Source organism: Raphanus sativus, chromosome 1 (assembly GCF_000801105.2).
Source record: "Raphanus sativus cultivar WK10039 chromosome 1, ASM80110v3, whole genome shotgun sequence".
NCBI lineage: Eukaryota > Viridiplantae > Streptophyta > Magnoliopsida > Brassicales > Brassicaceae > Raphanus > Raphanus sativus.
In genome coordinates, this window is record NC_079511.1 from 13999554 (window position 1) to 14021441 (window position 21888).

At 32.4% G+C, this 21888-nt stretch overlaps 2 protein-coding genes and 2 long non-coding RNA genes across 10 annotated transcripts; all 4 read right to left on the minus strand.

The window, feature by feature from the left end:
* Nucleotides 1-589: 589 nt before the first annotated feature.
* On the minus strand, nucleotides 590-4892 carry LOC108829895 (protein RGF1 INDUCIBLE TRANSCRIPTION FACTOR 1). Of its 2 annotated transcripts, XM_018603487.2 has the most exons (5): nucleotides 4511-4892; nucleotides 2629-2703; nucleotides 2383-2520; nucleotides 1623-1887; nucleotides 590-812 (listed from the first exon to the last, which is right to left on the minus strand). In XM_018603487.2, the coding sequence occupies exons 1-5, from the start codon at nucleotides 4715-4717 to the stop codon at nucleotides 790-792; spliced, it is 708 nt and encodes a 235-aa protein (XP_018458989.1). In that variant the 5' UTR covers nucleotides 4718-4892; the 3' UTR covers nucleotides 590-789. The 2 variants fall into 2 exon arrangements, with proteins under 2 accessions (XP_018458989.1, XP_056866361.1); XM_057010381.1 differs by lacking the exon at nucleotides 590-812 and having other exon boundaries at nucleotides 1365-1887.
* A 3267-nt stretch (nucleotides 4893-8159) lies between these two features.
* Nucleotides 8160-11472, minus strand: LOC108829892 (uncharacterized). Of its 6 annotated transcripts, XR_008934320.1 has the most exons (5): nucleotides 11012-11472; nucleotides 10134-10345; nucleotides 8717-8806; nucleotides 8520-8595; nucleotides 8160-8427 (listed from the first exon to the last, which is right to left on the minus strand). It is a non-coding gene; the product is annotated as an uncharacterized LOC108829892 (long non-coding RNA). The 6 variants fall into 6 exon arrangements; XR_001946091.2 differs by having other exon boundaries at nucleotides 8160-8595; nucleotides 11027-11470; XR_008934318.1 differs by having other exon boundaries at nucleotides 8160-8595; nucleotides 11012-11469.
* A 2407-nt stretch (nucleotides 11473-13879) lies between these two features.
* Nucleotides 13880-14613, minus strand: LOC108829893 (uncharacterized). Its single transcript, XR_001946092.2, has 2 exons — nucleotides 14299-14613; nucleotides 13880-14218 (listed from the first exon to the last, which is right to left on the minus strand). It is a non-coding gene; the product is annotated as an uncharacterized LOC108829893 (long non-coding RNA).
* Nucleotides 14614-15337: 724 nt separating this feature from the next.
* On the minus strand, nucleotides 15338-19365 carry LOC108829884 (transcription factor bHLH111). The gene is made up of 7 exons (XM_018603472.2): nucleotides 18949-19365; nucleotides 17700-18219; nucleotides 16766-16882; nucleotides 16278-16346; nucleotides 16091-16156; nucleotides 15918-15956; nucleotides 15338-15782 (listed from the first exon to the last, which is right to left on the minus strand). Exons 1-7 carry the CDS (start codon nucleotides 19272-19274, stop codon nucleotides 15609-15611), a joined length of 1311 nt encoding a protein of 436 aa, XP_018458974.2. The 5' UTR covers nucleotides 19275-19365; the 3' UTR covers nucleotides 15338-15608.
* Nucleotides 19366-21888: the final 2523 nt, after the last annotated feature.

Genomic DNA, 21888 nt, shown 5'->3' on the forward strand with positions numbered 1-21888 from the left:
GGAAGACGGTGTTTTTCTTCAGCTCCGCCTTCGTCGGTTTTGTCACCGAAGGGTAAGGCTTCTTCAGTCCTTGCGCTGTCGGTTCTAGCTGGTCATGTCTTTGTTGGACCTATGTGGAGGGCGTTGATGGCCGTCTCTGTTCTCTGGTTTGAGTGGTTCTCGGTTCGTTTGTGGATGGGGTCATCGGGTGTTTGCTCGGATGAAGCTTTCGTTTGTGCGATGAAGCTCTCTGGGAAACGACGATGAAGCCCGGAAGAAAAGTGGTTGGGTCCGTCGGAGGCGTCTCGGTTCTTGAGCTCCGACGGGACGAAGTGGGCGGTGGAGTAGTTCCGGCGACAATTCCAAGAACTGTCGGTCGAGTGGAGATAGAAGCGACGCGTGTCGCTCTGAAGACCCAGATCCTTACAAGCGTCCAGTTCTCCTCGACGGTTTGATTTGCGGAATCGGCTGGTTTAGTCTGATTGGTTTTCAGACCCACCGATTTAGTTTGGTTTGGATCGTTTCCCTTGTTTTGTATTGGGCCTTGTTTTGTTTGGGCTTTTTGTATGGATTTGTATGTGTAATTGGGCTTGGCCCGTTGTTTTATTTAATATAATCCCTTGACGGAAAAAAAAAAGATTTGGGTTGAACTAAAGAACAACTAAAAGCAGAGAAACCTAAATTGCAAATAAAGCAAAGTTGCCGCTTCCAACCAGAGCTTCCCACAGCATGCAGAACAGAACCACGGATCCGTTCCCTTTTTTACAATAGCTGCTGTCTATTCAGATGTAGGGACTCAAGAAATCAAGCTCATCTATCGTTGGAATCAAAATCTGTTATAACAAAATCAACAGCTAAATTTTTTGAAATAACAATTTTCATACACCGTGCCTACTTGAACAAAAAGGTACATAGAATAAATACGTTATTTTTTTTTTTTTTTAATCTAATGAAGATAAGAAAAATAACACATATATCCAATCTAACGATGAAAGGAAAGTTACAAAAAATTTACTATATTACAAAAAATACATTATTTTAATTTTTTTATTAAAGCATTATGTATATATATATATATTTGATTTCATAAATACATTGCCTCATATTTAAAAGTTTGACTAACTCATATCATATAATAAATCATTTGAAATGGAGCAATTTTATAAAAAATAATATACATTAAATTTACTAAATTTAACTTCAACTTATTCATTACGCAATTGAAACACTTCAGCTGTCCCTGTGAAAACCTGTCGTCGTTGGTTCCATCTCCCAATGAAAATACACTAACGACAAGTCCACTTTTTAATACTCCAATTTAAAATCACTATATACTTTAAAAATACCGAATGATGAACACATTATTTATTCATGAAGGGGTCACTAATATATACACATAAACGTAAAAACTCATTTTACATTAGCACAAGAAAAAAAAAAGAAAAAAAATCAATGATAAGGAAAAACGTAAACACATTTAAGGGATAAATTCATAAAACACGATACACATATATTTAATTATTTGTACATATAATGCTTTTTTTGTTGACGTGCATATAATGCTTATATTATAAAGATAATTTGTTTGCCTATGATTTTTTTGTTTTAAATAAATTATGAAAAGGGAGCCCTATGAGGAGCACCTTTTCTTCTGCTACCAGTTGGAAGAACCATCCCAGGCAAGTATTTGCTCTCTTTCTTCTTCTTCCTTTTATCCTTACTACTATTGCTAACTTGCTCCGATTGATCTGAGATTACCACAATATTGTCTGTCTCGTCCTCCATTGTTGATATCTCTCCGAGCTGATCGTGTCCGTCTATTCGCAAACTTGAAAATGTGAAATCTGATTCATCGATTTTATAGAGAATACTTGATAAATCACCTCCTTGATATACTAAGTAATCCACCTACACATATTTTTATGTTTTTCCTCAGTAATAAGGTAACATAATAAGATAAGTCTTATATTGGATATGATAGGTCATACACCTAGGGAAGTGCCTACTTTGTACTTTCACATAGAATTAAACAAATTAATAACACATAATCCAAGGAAAATATAACATGATTATATAGAATGGAAATATTATTTTTTCATCTTTAGAGAAACGATTTGGTAAACAAAAACAACTATCTGCCATCTGGTTAAAAGTTGAAGCAATTACTCTATTCTAATATTGTTTTAAAATTTTGTTAGAATAAAAACAATAAACAAGTGAATCTCATGGATTAATGGGTCGACTATGCCAACTATTTTGTTATAACTAAAACTCCATGATTTTTAACTAGTCAGGAATATATTATTATTAGTACAAATTAGAAGTCTGAAGTTATTTTCTTAGGGTTCAAACAATCAAAAGTAAGATCGTTCCAAAAGGAATATGTTCATTAATTGCAGTTACCTTGCAAGAGAGGGAACAAAAGTGGAATGGTTCCTGGAGGATTCTATCACAGGTAAAGCAAACATTTGAAGTGACCTTAACTCTTGATTGTGGTCTTTGGTTTATGAATATCACTTTGGCACCATTGATTGTATATGGCTGAACATAAAAGAAAAAGTTTTAATTAATTAGTAGTCGACAAAAAAAAAATTAATTAGTAACAAACTTTTCAGCTATATAAAATGAAATTCTGAGAGGATAATTCGCCTGAATATATGAACAATCTATGAGCTTCTCAAGATCACTCAGCCGAACGACGTCTTGGTACACGTATCGTCTCACCTGCCAATTCACAAACCAAGGGCTCATTGGTAGAATATATTCTAATGCGGGTAAAACTATAATTACTGAAAAAACTTTCTCTACTTCCCTAAAGCACACAGCATGGTAACTACCAAGAATAAATAACATTTCATAAGTATTATAATTAGATTTTGGATTTGCACCAATAATTGTTATGGGGAACAGTGGAAATGAATTTTAAATTACTACTTATATAAAAAGACTGTGGAAAGCAGTAGATGTAAGTGAAGGAAAAGGAATTTGGTCAAAGTTTTGATGTTGTTTGAAAGCAACAGCTCAAGAGAAGTTGAGACAATAAATTTAAATGAACCAAGCAGTTTTGAAAAGAGAAGAATAAATATAACAGAAGAAAAGACGCATACTATATATAGAAAGAAACCAAATCCAAACAATAGACAATTCAAGTCCAATACTATCAATGATATATACATACATGATATAGTAATGTTTACATTAAGGACTTTGCTATCAAACCTCTATAGTTTATCAACGTAATTAGAGAAATGATCACGTGTTTAAAGTAACTGAGTCAAATCTAAAGCTCAATTAGAGTAAGATTTTGAAAAGCTCAATTAGAGTAAGATATTGAAAATGCAGAGAAATATAGGAAGATGACTCGAGGTCTTTTTTGGAAGATAGTTTTTGGGGGAGAAGAAAAAGTTTAGGATAATGAAAGCTCCATTTAACTATTAAAAAGACTTGTCATAGTAAAATTCCCATTTCTAAAAGGTCTATTATTTGCATTTAAAAAATCTGAAAAGATGTTGGAGTGTTATTATTAAAGCATAGATATGTGCATGTGAATTGAAGTAACTCATATTAATTACCCGGAGAAATAAAACACCAAAATTTTGGTTTCGGAATTGGGAAAATTCAGAGAAAGTTACCGAGACAAGTTTTTTAAAATAAGAGTTTTACAAAAAAAAAAATTTTTTGACTCATTTAATGCTTTAACTAGATTATGATCTGTCCTTAGAATGGTGAATATATTTTTTGTTTTACATTTTTTAGAAACTTAGTTTTTATATTTGTGTTTTAGTTATATTTATATTTCCTTTTGTATAATATTTTTAAATGAATAGTTAAAAGTTTTAATAATTGTACTCCCTCTGTTTCTTAATAAATGTCATTTTAGAGTTGTGCACACGGATTAAGAAATCATTAAATTTTACATATTTTCTATACAAAAACATCATTACCCATACATTTCAACCAATAGAAAAATAAAATGCAGAATAATGTTAATAAATTTTGCATTGAAATGCTAAAACGACACTTATTTTGCAACGAAAAAAATCTCTACAACGACACTTAATATGAAACGGAGGGAGTATTAAAATAGTTATAGAACACCTATATCAACAGGTTTTAATAAAATTGATTGAAAATTTGATAAAGTTTTACAAAAAAAGTATAGGCTTTGCGACAATCCAAAAATTCTCATGTGAGAGAGATAGAATTGTCTTGAGAAATCGAGTACCAGAAAAACATACGTACACAGTGGTTCTTGTTTGTATAAATGTACGTATAAATTTTATCATAGTTAAAAATCGCAACAATCAGAAACCTGGGTATTGAAATCTCGACGGAATCAAGTCATGGGTCATCCATAGTTCTCCCAAAAAATCACCACGGATCAAAAAAAATTATCGAAGAAACAAATAAATATAACTTCTGAAATATCGCATAAGTACTCGATGCATAGCGTAATTTGTCAATTTCTATATATACCAATGAACATATTATTTTTGAACATTCTGTAAATATCTCATGAAAAATTCTTTACCTGAAGAAGAGGATGAGGGCGATGGGAAGGGAGGCAGTGAGGACAAACACTAAGACAACAGAGCAAGCAAAACACGTTCTTCTCCCTTTTACGGCGACTCTCGTGGATCCCACAGCTCGAGAAGAAAGTTTCCGACATTAATCCTTCAAGCCATGCAGGTTTCGTGGCCGCCACCATCCTCTCCTCCTCATGATCTCCTCTCACCATTTTCGATTTATCTGACAAAGAACCAGATGGAGAAATTACTCAATTTCTAAACCCTATTCTCTAGAAGAAGATAAAAACACTACGAGATTGAGAATTTGACTGCGAGCTTTGGGTTTTGTTTGGTTTTTCTTTACTTTGAAGAGTGTGTGAAGAGAGTATTTATATCATGAGTGGATTGCTGGGTGGGGGGGTGGGGGGGGATGGAGAGAGAATGTTTTTTTTTAATTGATAAAACGAAGTGTTCCAAGAAAGATCAGATCTTTTCTCCAATGGCGAAAGGATGCATATTTTAAGAAAGAAAAGATAAGACTTGTGTGACAAAGTGTGATAATCAAATGGGAAGTAACAAGATTTAAAAGTTTAATCAGAATTTTCCATTGGGCAGAAAACACAGTGACTCAATCTGAATTCTGAACTTCCAAGTTTTTGAGTACCCTCACATGGAATAAAAATGTTATTGGACTGAGATCTTCACGAGGAAGTTATCTCCTTTCTTTGGCAAATTTCTTTTAACTACTATAAAAATTACGGATGTACTTAATATCTCTTGATTTATTTGCGTGTGTGCATTAATTAGGATATGCAATTTAGTGAAAAGACAAACGTCCCAGAGGATTAATTTGTTTAGAGAAACCTCTCAAGGTTAATTTACCTTTTCCTGATGTGTGACTCATGTTTTCCTCCCTTCAATCTATCCAAAAAGAAAAAGAGCTCTATTTGGTAAAACACGTTTTAGAATTCACATTTGGTAAATCTTTTACATCATTTACTTATAAGTCATATCACTTAATGATCTTTAATAGCATAATTACTCAATTTATCACTCCATGTCCATATCTTAAAAGTGTTGAGGATATAAATTTGGAGTACTACATTTAACATTTATATGATATATCATAAGTTGGTTGTAAGATATAAATATGGGTTTGATAAATTTGGAGTGATGCTAAATCATGATTTCGCTGTAAATGATTGTGACCATGCTTGTATATTATTTGCACTAAATTTCTCACTACGAAAAAGAAAAAGAAAAAAAAAATTCTTACTACGTAGATATCTCATATTCTTTTTGAATATCAGCAAAAGTTTTACGATAAGGCACGTTGAGTCATTTGCCTACGTCTTCATTTTTTTGTGCCACCTACGTCTTCATTTACTTTCCACAATGTAGAAGAATCAGCATGATGAAAATTTCCATAATTTTTGATTTTTCTGACAAAGAATGACAAACGGTTTCCAAAATTAAATTCAACCGCATACAAAGAACCTATAAAACATATTTTATAGTTAATGTATTGGTGGATTTGTAAAGAATAATTCAAAATTTCAATTAAAAATGTAAAAAGTCGACTTTACATTAAATCCAATGTAAAAATAACTCCAATGGTTAGTAAATTACATTTACCACTTATAATCAAACAAAAAAAAACTAAATTATCTTTTGCAATTAATTTCTTACTAAATTTCACACTTGACAAAAAAAAGTATATGAAGTAGACTTTTCAATAAGTCTATTTCGTAGTTTAATATAAGAATTTTATTTTAAAAATGTAAATTTAACTTTCTGAAAAAAATACTATAAATCATCTATACAAACAACTTTTAGGTATGTATTTAAAATTTAATACGATTGAATTAGGGCTGGGCAAATAAACCGAACCCAAAAATCCGAACCGAATCCGATCCGGTAAAAATGAATCCAAACCTATCCGAACCCGATATAAATACTGAATGGATCTTGTTTTTTGGTATTTTGGGTTATGGATATTATCCGAACCGAATCCGAATCTAAATGGATATCCGATAGAACCCGGAACATTCAAAACTCCAGAAAGATCTTATACCAAGCATATCTCAATTCTTAATATGTATTCAAATTACATTAAGATATATTGAACATCTAAAATACTTATCTATCACATAAAATTTGGTAGTTCTATTACATGAAGGTTGATGGTTAAATGTGGCTGTTGAATTTTGAAATATGTAGATTTAGATTTTGTTTTCCTTAAACAATGTTTCTCGTTTCACGAGGTCGCGGTTTTTCGTTTTATGATTTCACTTATTTGGTATTCTTTTTATCAATAAATATGTTTCTATTTCGTTTGATTTTGAATGATCATGGTTGATGTTACTTTCTTATTTTTAAATCGATTTTACTTATGTTTTGGTTACAAAAATATACAAATTAGGTATTTGAACCAAAAATAAACCAATTTTACTTATATTTTGGTTACAAAGTAGGTACAAATCAGATATTTTTGAATCGAAGAACCGATTAGGACCCGAACCCGAAAGTACATTGGGTTGTACCTTTGAAGATTTACTAACCCCGACCCAAACCCGATAGAACCCAAACCGGTCCCGAACCAAACTTTAAAATAATCCGAATGAGACTGATTTTGATAAATCCGAAAAACCGAAACCTAATTGAATAAAACTGAAACCCGATTGGGATCCCGAATGCCCATGCCTATTGAACAATTTGAAAGAATAGTAGAATACAGATTTGGTTTGGTAATCATGTTGTACAATGCGTATGGTTTAGTGACAATAAATTATATTTATAGGGTTAAATTTTAGATTTGTATTTTTATTTTATTGTTTTAAATTTACATATAAATGTTAAGTTATGTATATTTTAGAAGATTTTCACATTTGATACAATGATTAAAAGGGATTTTTCCAAAAATGTATCTAAATTGAATTTAAATGCAAAAATATATTATAAATTTAGTCAAATATAAAAGTAACCTAAAAGATATTGAATTTACAACCATGTTCTTATACCAAACCAAAACATGTAATCACTTTTACAATTATAAGTCTGCGCAAAATCTTTTTCAGATTAGTAAAGTTTTCTATGAGAGGACTTCTCTCTTCTCATATATTCAATCTTAAAATAGTTTATAAAATTTATAAAAAAATATTTTGATGGAAAATAAGTTAAAATCATGTAATTATAAAGAATTCTAAATGATGTAAATTTAGATCTACTAAAATTGAATTGTTTTCAACATAGGTTAACATAGATTGGTGAATATATATTGTAAGTTATAATTGTTCTTGGTTTTATAGGGGTTGGTAACATGTGTTGTTGTATAGTTTGTATTATTATGGTTAGATTTTATAATCTTAAATTCATTGATAAAAAATAAATTTGACATATATGTGTTTAGTTTTGTATATATTAAACATTTTATAATTTGATTTTATATGTTTTTTTTGACAACCATTTGATTTTATATGTTTAGTGGAGTGTTTATTGTTATTTTGTTAGTTACAATTAAATTTTAAGATTTAGAAGACTTCTTTGGAAATTTATTGTTATTTTGAAAGCAAAGATAAACACATCTTGAACAACTAAAGTCAACGAGTTTGCACATAAACTCCTGGAGACAAAAGCCACCGGAAATCCAACAGTCTTTGGAGGCAAGGAAACTGATTGTTAATCAATATCTAGAAACAGCATAAAGCAACAATGCTTGCTTAATTCAAACAGAAACAGATCATAGACCAAGAATCACCGAAACATCCTCTGAACAGGAAATGCAAACAAAAAGAAGAGGAGAATAATGATAAATGCACAAAAGCTGACTTTGTTAAGGTTGAGGCCAGAAACTCATTATATTGCTCCAGCAAAGGCGAGGAGCCACGAGCAATCCTTATGGATACAACCTAGGTAGACGAGGAAGAGAGCATGTGTTGACCTAGCGTCCACCCAAGACAAGGAGTAAGAAGAACCACAACTCTGAATCTATACAATTGGAGCTGGAGAATCAAAGCCATAGGCAAGGATTACCACAATCAATGAAGAGACCAATTTGTTGCAACAAAATCAAGGGGGTGTGCACACCTCTTACAACACGCCTCCAAATCTATAATCAACAAGATAAGAGCAAGGACAACCCAGTTCAGTACATGCAAAAGATATTGATAACAATCGTGTTTCTGATTGAAAAGCCAAGAATCTAGAGGGGGAGAAGGCAAGCTAGTCACTTATTTCGCATCTTGTAATTTTTCAAGAGGATATATTCTCAAAGCTCGGCTAGTATTTGGATCAAGCATACATTGACCATCCAAACCAATCTGCTAGCAACAAAAAAGAAAGCCAATTAACTTTAAAAACAGTTTTGTTTTACACAAAAGCTAAAACCTTTGATCATTTACCACTATTAGAGATGTTGATTGGGCGGGCCGGGCGGGTTTGGGCGTGTCCGAATGGGCTTCATTTTTTTGTTGGACATTTTTGGTCAAAGTCCAAATAGAACCATATCCAAATAAGACCATAACCAAATAAGACCATGATTTGTTGGGTTGTCCATGGAATCCATACGCCCATTTAATATAAAAACATAATTTCAGTTCTTTTGATTTTTGCGGGAAACTGCGTTTTTCGGTTTTGACAAGAAATTACGTTTTCCAGTTTTCGCGAGAAATTGTATTTTTTCCGGTTTTGGCGAAAAATTGCGTTTTTCATTTTTTGCGGGAAATTATGTTTTTGGTTTTGGCAGAAAATTATGTGTTTTCCAGTTTTATGGGAAATTGCGTTTTTTGGTTTTTGCGAGAAATTGCGTTTTCTGGTTTTAGCGAGAAATTACGTTGTTTGGTCTTGGCGGGAAATTGCGTTTTCCGGTTTTGGCGGGAATTTGGTTTTTAGGTTTTGGCAGAAATTGCATTTTTCGATTTGGGCGAAAAATTGTATTTTTTTCAGTTTTACCGGGAAATTGCGTTTTCCAGTTTTGGCAGGTTACTATGTTTTCGATTTTGGCGGAAAATTATGTTTTTTGGTTTTGGTGGAAAACTGTGTTTTTCAGTTTTGGTGGAAAACTGCGTTTTTCCGGTTTTAGCGAGAAATTGCGTTTTCCGATTTTGGCGGAAAATTGCATTTTTCGTTATTGGCGGAAAATTGTTTTGCAAAGAAGAATCGAAGAAAATCGTAGAAGAAACGGTGATGACGAAAAAAAGTTATTTGTGTTTTCCCCTAGACATTTAAGTTTATTGGGCCGTCAATTGTCCAAGTGGTTAAACCCAACGTTGTTCATAATGTAATTGGGTTCACCTATTTGGACAAAATTTAATTATGGTCTAATATGGATTTGTCCATTTCGGTCCATATCAATTTGAAAATGAGCCGTCTATTAATAACCCGCCAATTTGACATTGCTAACCACTATCAACAAGTTTAGCATGACAAGATTAAGCAAGCCGACAAAGATTGGAATTAAGACATTGCCTAACAAAGAAAATATGATTTCCGACTCAAGTTCCCAAACCCAAATAAAAGATAAACCAGCGGCTGCAAGGTTTGCATCAACTTTGACCAGCAGCCTCTGTTCTTACACTGAGACTCACAACGAATCATAATCACCAGAACCAAAACTATAATTGTCATACAAGTTCAGTAGTTCCTCACCTCCTTAACAAGCTCTAGTACTCCTGGAAATCCAGGCTTCGCGAACTATATAATCGATAGAAAGAAAAACAAGAATCACACGAAGCCAAACACAACAAAGCTTGAGTTCTTGCTCATACTCTCTTATCATTTTACCCTATCGAGATGTTTCTTTGATCCAATTCTTATTTTTCTGTCTTCACACCGGATCTTCTTCTTCGTAGTTTATGGATCTGCAACAAAGAAAATACACCGATAAAAATCCAAAGAACACAAATACAAAGAGAATCAGGTATCACCTCCTCTAGGCCTGGGCATTTTAACCTGGATCTGAAAACCCGAATAGGAACCGGCCTAGAAATACCCGATCCGAAAATTTACAAGTATCTTTTGGGTCTAAATTTTTTTTACTCGAATAGACCTGGACCCAAAAAGAACCAACCCGAATGGACCCGACCCGATAAAAACTCCCTCGTACCCGACTTAAAAACATGTATATCCATAACTATGATTTTTTTGTGTTCTGTTTTATTTATATTATTTTATGATTTAGTTTAAATATCTTATGTTAACAATATTTATTATTATTTTGTAACATTTTTAAGTAATATAAAATTTTAAAATTTAAAACTTAGAGTTTAAAAATGTTTTATGTTAATTATTAATAGTTTAATTTAAGTTATTTTATAAAAAATTTGATATATATGATAAATATTGACTAAATTTGAGTAAGTATGGGTATGTTATGTCTTTTTCAGATCCTAAATACCTGACCCGATATGGACCCGGAAATTATGGTATTTTACAGGTATTGGAATTACAGATATGAACCGGCCCGGACCTACCCGGAACCGACCCGGAAAGTTATAGGTACTTATATGGATCTAAATTTCCAATACCCGAAAGATCCTGACCCGACAAGACGAATCTGACTTGAAGACCCGGATGCCCATGCCTAGTCCTCTTATTCATGTCGTCGCGTCTTCTTCACCAGCCATCTCTGACACCACTCCGCTTCTTCGTCTGTCGTTTCCTCTTCTTCCTCTTCCCATCTCTAAGTGACGTCCCCTCTTCATCCGGCAGTCACGTCTTCTACTTTCTTTGCCATTATCTGAAACTTATCTCTTCTCTGTCTACTCTCTTTCTTCTCATACTCGTCCCTCTTCTCTTACTTTTGATTTACGTCTGAATTGAAATTCTGAACGGGAAAGAAATCAACAGTATAAAGAAAACCTAGATAACTCAGTAAAAATGAGGAAGAAGAAGAAGATAAAGAAAATGAGAAAAATGTGTAAAACCTAGATCTGAATAGAGTTTGGAGGCAGAAGAAACAAGATAAAGTTTTATTATTTGTTTAATCATTTAAAACCTGAAAAACGTTTTTAGATTTTATTCTAAGAATGAGTGAAAAAATAGAAATATTTGGTTGTCTAATTTTTTTTACTAAATAATTAGCGGGAAAGTAAAATTATTTTCCCGCCTAGACTAAAAATAGTGTTTAAACATGAAACTTATCAATGCCAACATCCTTTGATAGCCTTCACATACAAAACATTATTTTGGTACACTATTTTTACTCACTTCCCTTGTAGTGATCTTAAATTTGATTGTGCAAGATGGTTTGGCTGTTATTAGTGGAGCTTTCGATAAGATCAGAGACAATTTTAACTATATGAAAGGATCTCAGTCTAGAGAAAACATGATTCAAAACTGTATGGAAACAGTTGGAAATCAAGCTGCAACGGATCTGATTTTAGATGTGACAACACGCTGGAATTCCACACACTTGATGTTATCAAGGGCTATTGAGTTTATTGATGCCTTGTGTAATCTTAGAGAAGTTGATAGAAGCTACAAGAGCTTTCCATCTGAGATAGAGTGGGAAAGATCAGAACTGATCTGCAAGCTATTGCAACCATTTGCTGAAGTCACAAAGCTTATGAGCTAGACTTGTAGACATGTTTGTTTCAGACTTGAAACTAAAGGGTTGTAGACTTTTTAGACACTTTTTTTTTGCTTATTACCTATATACTTGTAGACTCTGATCATTGTTTTGTTGATGTTTACATGGTTTTTATTCTTACTTTTCTGAAAAGATGGTTGGTAGTGGTAAATCACCATTAGACACATACTTGGATGAGCCAGTGGTTGATATGGTTACCTTTAGAAGTTTGGATGTTGTGTCATACTGGAAATACAATCCAATCTGCTTTAAAGAGTTCTCATGAATAGCTTGCGATGTCCTCAATATCCTTATCACAACAGTGGCGTAGGAATCATCTTTGAGTATTGGTAACTGTGTGTTCTCAACAAATATAGAAGCTGCATTTTAACCAAAAACGTTTAAAGGTTTGATATGTGCAAAGAATTGGTTGTGTGGCTTTCAAGAAATTGGTGATGAGATTGAGTTTACCTCTTAGGAAGAGAAAAGAGTTCTTTGAGACTTTCTAACGTTTGAGTTTATGTTTGAGACTTTGTTCTTGTGTGAGTTTTTGACTTTGATATGTTTGAAACTTTGATACTTTATGAGAGTGAGAATTTTTCATATGTTAAAAGTGTGTTAATATTTTTTTTGAATTATAAAAAGTATTTTAATATTATGTGTAAGTTTGATTGCATAATCACTTTGGGAATGTGTGGTCATATTTGTCACTTCTAAGTTTTGATCACAGATTCTTCAAAGTGTAGGTTTAAAGTGTAAAAGACTAAGAGTCACCTAGAATGTTAGAATGTTATAATGGTCGCCAATGTGTAGCTTTATGGTCGTACGCTTATGCAAATATAAAGATTCAAATTGTTAGGAAAACTTAGACATTACTTGATTAACAAAAAAATGATAGTTTCAGATTTATAAATTAATTTGAGTACAAATATGTAAATTAATACAAATAAATAATTTACAGATTTTATAAATTTAAAGTGTAAAAATCATTGTGAATGATATGAATATGAAACATATAAATTAAACAAAATATAAATAAATAATTTACAAAGAAAAACTTAATATTGGATGTCTATGAACTCGTTCATTTGAACATGGTCATTATTAGTTTTGACGTCCATTACTTTCCAAAATTGAAATGGTTTAATTGGTCTCTGAATGACTCATTTGACAGTTTTAGCCAAATTCAATAGAATACAATTTACATGTTTCTCACACTTATTCAGATAAAAGGAGATAAAAGATTTGGAGGTAGGGATGTCTTATTGGTTTGGCACAAGAGAAGCAACTCAAGTTAGAAGTTGATAGATTCTTTTTTCGAATTTTTGAGTTTTGATAGAAAAGGGGGAAGATAAATTTTGATTAATTGTTAGAAAAGTAACAGTTGACGTAACAAGTTTTTTTTTCTTTGAATTAAATTTAACATTAAAAAAAGTTAAGTTAGGTTATTGAGTTTGGCCTGCTATATAAAGTTAAAGGAGCGACGAAATTAACAAGAATGTCCTTACACTACAAGAAATAGTTCAAATTTTAACGACTATATCCGACAGAACTTGGTCAGAAACGGGTCTTTCTGTCCAATTTCTAACCATTTTTAGTCGTCAAAAATCGTCCGTCAGAAATATGTTTTGATCAGAAAGTGGTCAATAATTTGTGACCACATATATGGTTAGGAATATCGTCAGTAATGTCATCAGAAAATGGTCAATAGCTCCTAACGACTGCTTGACGAATTTGTGACCACTTATTAATAAATTTATCTAATTATTTATTTAAATTTTATTAATAAGTAAAATTGTATTTAAAATATAAATGACTAATCAAATAAATTTTAAAGTTGAAACCTAAATAATTAACATTGAAATTGTCTTAGCATACTTACATAAAGTTAAAAAAAAATTATAAGAAAGCTAGAATTGCTCGTTACTGAATTTTTAACCACAAAAATGCAAGCAAAATAACTATTACAGAACTATTTTTCAGTGGCGTCTTCTTCTTCAACAAGTAATTCTGGAAATTTGCTCATCTACATGGTAAGTTAGCTCTCTTTTCATTTGTGTTCTGCTTGGTCCGAAGTAGACATGAAACTAGCTGAAGAAGGTAGTTTTCCTGGGTCTGGCAATCTTGCAAATCCAAAACTGTTACCTTTAATTGCACGACTTTCCTATAAAACGAGAAACATATAAGAAAGAACAAAAAACAATTAACAATGAAAGCTAACTTACCATGAAAAAAAAAACTTACCATGAAAACTAGAGTGTTGATCTCTTTGATGTGTAAGAAATAAATCAGTCTTAACTTTACGCAAGTTTATTAAGAAAATCATTTACAAAGCTGTCATTGAAAATCATCCAAATATATAAAAGAAACATTTACCAAAATTGCTCTCCAGTAACCATCATTTGATAATCTTCTCGATAGGGAGATATGCGCCGCTGGAAGTGAGGAAGAAGAAAAATATATTAGGTTAAAGATATCAGAATTTATCAAGCAAGCTCACTATACGACATCGTTTAAAACGAAAGCAATTGATATTATTGACCATTCACTTACCACGATACAAACTGAAAGAAATGGTTAAATATTATAGAAAAATCTGACCACTTCTCGATCCATTTCTGACCATTTTTATGACGATAATAAATTGGTCAAGACTTGGTCACAAATTACTGACCATTTTTGTCACCAGTTCGGTTCGTCAATAATTCCTGACCACCTTTTGTCCATTTTTTAAAATCGTCATGAAATGGTTAATTAACCCTCACTTGAGCTTTCTAGCTTAACAGCTGTAGAATGTCAATATCTTACCACAAATCAGTTTTTTTTAAGGAAAAGCTTAATCAATGGCCTAGCAGTTACGAGTAATATGGCTCAGAGGAAATTTACACAGTGTAGCGATTATCCTAAGAGTGGTAAAGGAGAGGAATAATAAACCATGTCTTAATCATTTTAAGCCCATTTTAAGACATTTACTATATTGTGACATCTAATTTGGCCCAACTGTTCCAAACCAAATAGAAGCCATATAAAATGATGCATAGCGAACAACAATTTTGGTTTTTTATATTTAAATAATTCTATTTAAGAAACAAGTATCCAAACTCTTTTAGATTTAAAGATAAGTTTTGGTAACGAAATCAAACTGATTCCAGGTTGAAATCAGAACTATAAAAAATGAAAATAAGACCGCACACATATTGGACAGTCCTACGTCAAATGGCTAGCTCTCCGTTAAATGGTGGAATTCAAGGAATATGCATAAGTAAATTTAGCAAAAAAAAAATGCACAAGTAAACTAATCTTGTATTGCATTGTATATTATCTAAATCAAACCACAATATTATTGTATTATATAAGGCTATAATACATGTTTAAGGACCGGTTAACCGGAACATCTGCAAATCATATATAACTACGGCCACAGTGATTAATATGTATAGTATATATATACATATAGTGTTCTTTTTTTTCTACTGCTCGCTCCACTGCAAAATCAAAGGTTTATCGCTTATCCAGTCGGTCTTTCTTCACATGCCAGTTGATTGTGTTCATAATCAGCGATACAAAGAACCTCTATACGAGGGGCTCCAGTAGTCAGTTGCACTGTTATCGTGGTAGGCAACTGGGGTGCAAGAAATAGGAACCAAACAAAGGCCTCTACTCTTTAGGTCTAGATGTTTCGGTCCTCTTTTGTTGTGCTCTTCTCTGTCCCATCCTCCCCATGGATCCTAAAACCATACATATACAATTATAATTGACCAGCATAACGTATTTCCTTATTTAAGATGTAATTGGCAAAATATCTATTGATGAGAAACATATTTAAAAGATCCACACCTATTTTTCCTGAAAACGTTACGTACCTTAATTGATGAGTTCTTCATATAAGGAGTGCTTAGCAGCTGCATGATCGTACAAAGGGCAACCAAATTATCGATTAAGATAATCAATTAAGGGCTTGCATGTGCATGCAACAATTCTTTTTTTCGGTGCAAACAACAATCATTATTTTCCTACGTGTATACATTTTACCTACCTTTACTTGCTCTTGATAAAAATTTATATAAGTGATGGCCTCCTGAAGCACAGAAGCAGTATCTGTCTGAATGATTTTCAAAACAAATATTATTTTTTTCTTCATGTGTCAAAAAAAGGAACGTTAAACTAAGGAGCAAAAATGAAATCTAAAAACAAAAATTGAATACTATCCCTTTTTGTAGTACCTTTCCAAAGGGAGACACAATTTGCTGTAGAGTCGTGATCTTGTCTCGAAGCTTGGCTTTCGGTAAATCCTGCCATTTATTTTTTTAAGTAATGTAAAGTAACCTCCTTTTTGTATATCCATTTAAACCCTTTATCAATAAAAATATTTATTTAAACCAATATTAATTTCATTCAAAACCACATTTTCCGTATAGTTTTACTCTTCTTTTTTTTTGAGAAAATATAGTTTTACTCTTGACATAATTAAGATTCACTTGTTATATACTAGTTAACTTAAAATCAATTGATAAATGGATTGGCTCATATCCTTCATATGTTAATTAATTATTTCTCCAACTACCAATGTAAGATTTCATTCATTCATCAGCATTAACGCAAAGAAAACTAACTATCTTTTTGCTTTATAAAGATTTTTGCTTTATAAATATTTATATACATACATATTTTGGGTGCACCCACAACCATAACTATATTCTGTAAGGATTACCTTATCCGGCGAGAGTGTGGAGTCGCGGCCGCACTTGGCCTTTTTAGAGACCTCATCGGAGATTTCATCACATCTTTTCTTCTTCCCGGCGTTTGTTGATCCCAACCTCACAGTCGCCTGCGAGAATAGCTTCCAAATTCGTGGTTAGCTTTAGATGCATAAACTCTAATTGGCAATTTAGCATAGTGCATGTGGTAGAATAACGAAATGTTCGACTAATATGTAGTACTGAATGAAATATGCGAGGAATGAACTCTTATGGTGAATTTGACTCCTAAACTAATGAAAGCATACAGATAACAGAAAAGGATAAATTAAGAAAATAATATCCAAATACCACAAAATTTATGTTAAGAAATTATTTCTAAAGTTCAGTAATATGCCCTCCAAATATAAGTTGTTATAGATAATACCGTACTAAAAGCTACTTCTTAAATAAAAATAAACGTACTTAAACTAATTAGAAATACATTTCTTATAATCATACAACAGTACAGTTGAACAGTTAAAAGTATTAAATACTATTAAAATCTGCATAGAACTTGTAAAACATCTTATAAATGAAGTAAAGGAAAACTTACTAAACCATCTAACATTTTGGAAAAGAAAGAGCATTTTTTCTTTTTAAATAATCAGGTATTCTTAATATCAAATTTTGTTTCAGTAAATATATTATAAAATTTACTAAATGTAATAATAGGTTTTGCCATCAAAATTCTATGAATAAATTTTCACATCCATATACTAACATCCGTCACCAAGCTTAAAGCTGCAAAGGAGATATCAAAACATTAATAAGTCCATTTATTGTAAACTCTAATTAACGTTTAAGCGAACTAGTTATAATTAAATACGCTATTGATAATGACAGAAATCAGGGAAGAAAATTACATAGTATTTGATGATATAAACATAGTTATTATTGTACGCGTACCAGTGATGCCGTTTGATGCTCTTTCTTGCTAAATTCAGATAAGCTTAAGGCTTTAAAGGATGGCTTAAATGACGGATTAATATCCGTTAATGGCCTGCTTAACCTTATATCAAGGAAACTTCTTGAACTTTCTATAGCATCATGAAACAACGAAGCACCACCATTTAATCCATTATTGTAACAAAGATCCTCCTCATTTTTCACTTCCAACTCTTGTCTGTACATAGAAACATCGTCGCTTGTCTGATCAAAGTGATGATGAAGGTTATGGTTCATGTCGGGAGTACTCGGTGGCGCAAGCGACCAGTGTTTGCCTACGAGATCCGTCAACTTTGACAGCCTTTGATCAGTACTTTGATCGTACCTTACTTGGTTTGTGTCGTAGATCCAACCGTTAGCGTTATCGCAGACTGGCCCAAAAGGTAATTCTGATGTTGTTGATGAATTATTTCTTGAAGATGTTATGTGATTATTATGATGATGATGATCCATCATTTGATCTCCTAAGCTTCTACTAGGTCTGTACATTTATAATCATCATAAATCATCAATGCATATGTATGTATAAATTACAAAACTTAGGTAAATATGAGCTCGAACGTTTTAAAACAGAATTATTTATGAATTTATGTGTAGTTTATATGCTACGCCTATATTGTTTTTACTTTCAAAATAAGGAACACTACATTTTAATGTTTTAGAGTATTTCTAGGAATTTGTAAGCATATACACGAAATGATAATGTTCAGTTGCGTTTACGTTTCTGTTCAAGTAAATACAAATAATTACAATAACTCCAACCTTTTTTATTTAATAATACTAAGCTACATATTCGAGTGGCCAATAATAAAAGATGAATCATAAGTGCAAAATAATGGGCATACCCTCACCAATCAAATGTTAAATCATTTGTTGGGGAACAATAATTCAAAAGAGCTACTAACTTACTTTTGTAAACCAACTTTTAGACCTCTCTTTTGTTTCTAATGTTCTTTTATTTTGTTTTTCAGGTTTGAAAGCATTCGTTTTTAAAAATAAAAGTATCTTATATTAAAAAATGGCACTACCTTTGTTCAAAAAAAAAAATGGCACTACCAAGTAGACGATATCATGATGGAGTGGAGCGTAGAACTAAAAATTAAACTAAATTTTGAATCTACAGAACCGTTGGGTAACTGCAAGTACGAACACATAACTAAAAGAGGCATAATACGTACGTAGAGAGACAAATAAACGTATGAATACTTACAAGTAGGCAAGATTCCATAGATGATTATTAGAAGAGACGACGTGGTCTCGGAGCAACTCATGGGAGGTGGAAGCAGGGTGATCCGGAGCCGAGAGAGAGTGACGACTGGATGACTCAGCTGTTAGGTCAAAACGATTTGAAGTGTTTGCCGTTGAGATCGAGAGATTGTCTCCTTCACAACTTGCGTTTGCGTTTGAGTTATTAGTATTGTTACCGTTACTATTCTTCTGGTAAAAAGAAGTTGAAATGGAGCTTGCATGATCATTGTGATGATGTTGAACATCTTCCCACCATGACGAACTTGGAGTACATTCTTCACTTATCATTTTTTTTATTTCTTCAAGCTTTTTTGTTGTTGTTTGTTGTTGGTGAAGAGTCTAGAGGATATGCGAATTAGAGAATATAAGGGTATATGAATATGATACGCTCGGTGGTGGTGACAATATAATATGCGAGTGGGGTATGTCCACTAAGATACATTTAATATTTATATACAGATTTATAGAAATGTCTTTAAGCCACCGAAGATGTTGCTATATGCGGTCTGCGTAAGATCGTACGTCAATTGAAGATGTATTTAACCTCTATATGAACTTGTTACATTTTTAAAGGTTATTGGGATTTTCTTCAGTAACTCCAGACCGATCGTGAAATATGTTAACTACTGTTATCATCAAACTATTATAACGTATATTTAGTAGGAATCAGAATTTTGGCCTCGAATCCAAGTATCCAGCATCCGTAACTCAACTGGTAAATCACGACAGAGAAGAGACCAAAATACCCACTTCAACAGCTTTTATTTCCAAATATTTTGCTAGAATCTATAAATAGTTTGGAACCAATTAGTGTTCCTGAAGGACCTGAACACGTTTTCTTCTGAGAGAGAGACACTTTCAAAAGCTATAGGTGAATATTGGAATTGATATTTAGTCACTTATAAACCACAGCCCGCCTACTCCCAAGATACGCCTCCACCACAGCAAGAACTAAGAATTATCCTTCTGCAAGCTATAAGAGCAGCTCCATCAGAAGGTTTTAACCGGGGTTCTAAACAAAAAAACTAAAAAAGAAATCAAAAGAAATTAAAATTTAAAACCGGTTTTGTAAACAGAGTTTTAGGAGACGGTAAGAGCCCATACGTGGTTGAATATGTAAAACAAAAGGGAAAAGGGTTTTCTATCTCTCTCTTTCTCGCATTTGATAAAAAAAATTCTCTATCCTCTGTGGTGTGGACGATCTGGGCGGAGGTGGAGGAACGGAGGAGGAGATCTTTCCAAGCAGCACACATCTTTTCAAACATGTTTCTTTCGTTCAAGTAATTTCTTATAAGTTTATTCCGAGAGAAGCCACTTATTTAGCTGATTCCTTGCTACACTGGTTTTGACCAACTCTTATTCTTTTGCTCTCCAGCTTTAAGAAAGATGTTCTTTTCCCGACCGAAAGTTAATTAAACGAATTGATTGACAAGTGACAACCAGTTTTCAGATGATGAAACTAGAACATACTTGATATTTTATTTGTGTAAAATTAAGGAACTTGAGATGACATTCATAGACGAAGAAAAAATACGAACACTCAAATGATAAATGATAAAGAGTCTTTTTTTTGTCAATTAATGATAAAGAGTCTAAGACCACATATATGTTGATGTGTTTGTACATGCATGTCGTCCTAATACCATTGTAACTTTGTAAGAACTGAGATTCTCATAGTAAATACCAAAAAAATACTAGGGCGAAGGACGAGGTGTAGAGGGCAATAGGGTTTAATTCTTATACTTCTTTATTGGTGTCCAATTATTACAAAAAGTGGACACATGATGCCAAAAAAAAATTAAACTAACTCGGATATGCTAATTAAATATACGAGCGTGATTATTGATTAATACGTTATTATCTTTCTCATAACCAAAAGTAAGGGGCAATATTGAATATTAATGTATAATTTGTGAGGTTTCAATTCACCGAACAAGGAAGCACCCATTTTTCTTGTCTTACCACACGCCCATGTAATTGTTCTCATTCATATCTTGTCAAAACAGTACAACTAAAATAGCCTATCAGTATTAGTTTGGTTCTCCAACATTCTGCTATAAAAGTCACGAGCCCAAATACTTATTAACATGCTTTCATTATAAATAGGAGTGTTGCGTAATAGTATTGACTTGTATAGTAAAATAACAATCTGGTGCTAGCTTGTTTTGTGACACGAAACCTAGCAAAAAGTGTATCAATTCCATATTGGCCCTAACTTTTGTTTTGTTTTTTAAGATAATTTAAAGTATGCATCAATAATCACGCCTGCATAATTAATCTATTATTGTTCCTTGGTGCGCTATTTATTTTCTCAGGCATTCATCCCTTTTAATCCGACTCCAACTCCACTCCAAAAGTTTCTTGTCTTTTGTGATATCTTTTTTATTTTCTTTTGCATATTCTAGTAAATATTAATTTAGAAAGAGATTGAGTGGGCAAAATTTCTGAGGTTGACTTTTGTTAAATTCATTATCATTTATATTTGACTCTATATTTGTAGTCAATAACCAATCGATAGCATCACAACCTAATATGTTTTTTTTTCTTTAGGCCAAAAGTTTAACTGATATAATCAATTGGTATTTTTGTTATTTATACTTTTGTTATATTACTTTACGGCCTGTAAATGTGGTGGAAGAGAGATTAGGTCAGCTATAGAAGTGTTTATACATAAGCCCATTCTATATTGGGGTTTGATCACTCCTTCGAAGCCCATTCACATGAGTGAAAAATTTGTTGTTTCTGTTTTTTTTTTCTGTACCGCATGAAAACAATAGTTTTGGTAGGTCAGAACAACTCCAATAGTTTATCAAAAAAAAAAGGAACAACTCCAATGAAAAGTTCTCACAGATGTTCTCAAAATATTAAAAATAAATATTAAATAAAGTATCATTTTAAGTAT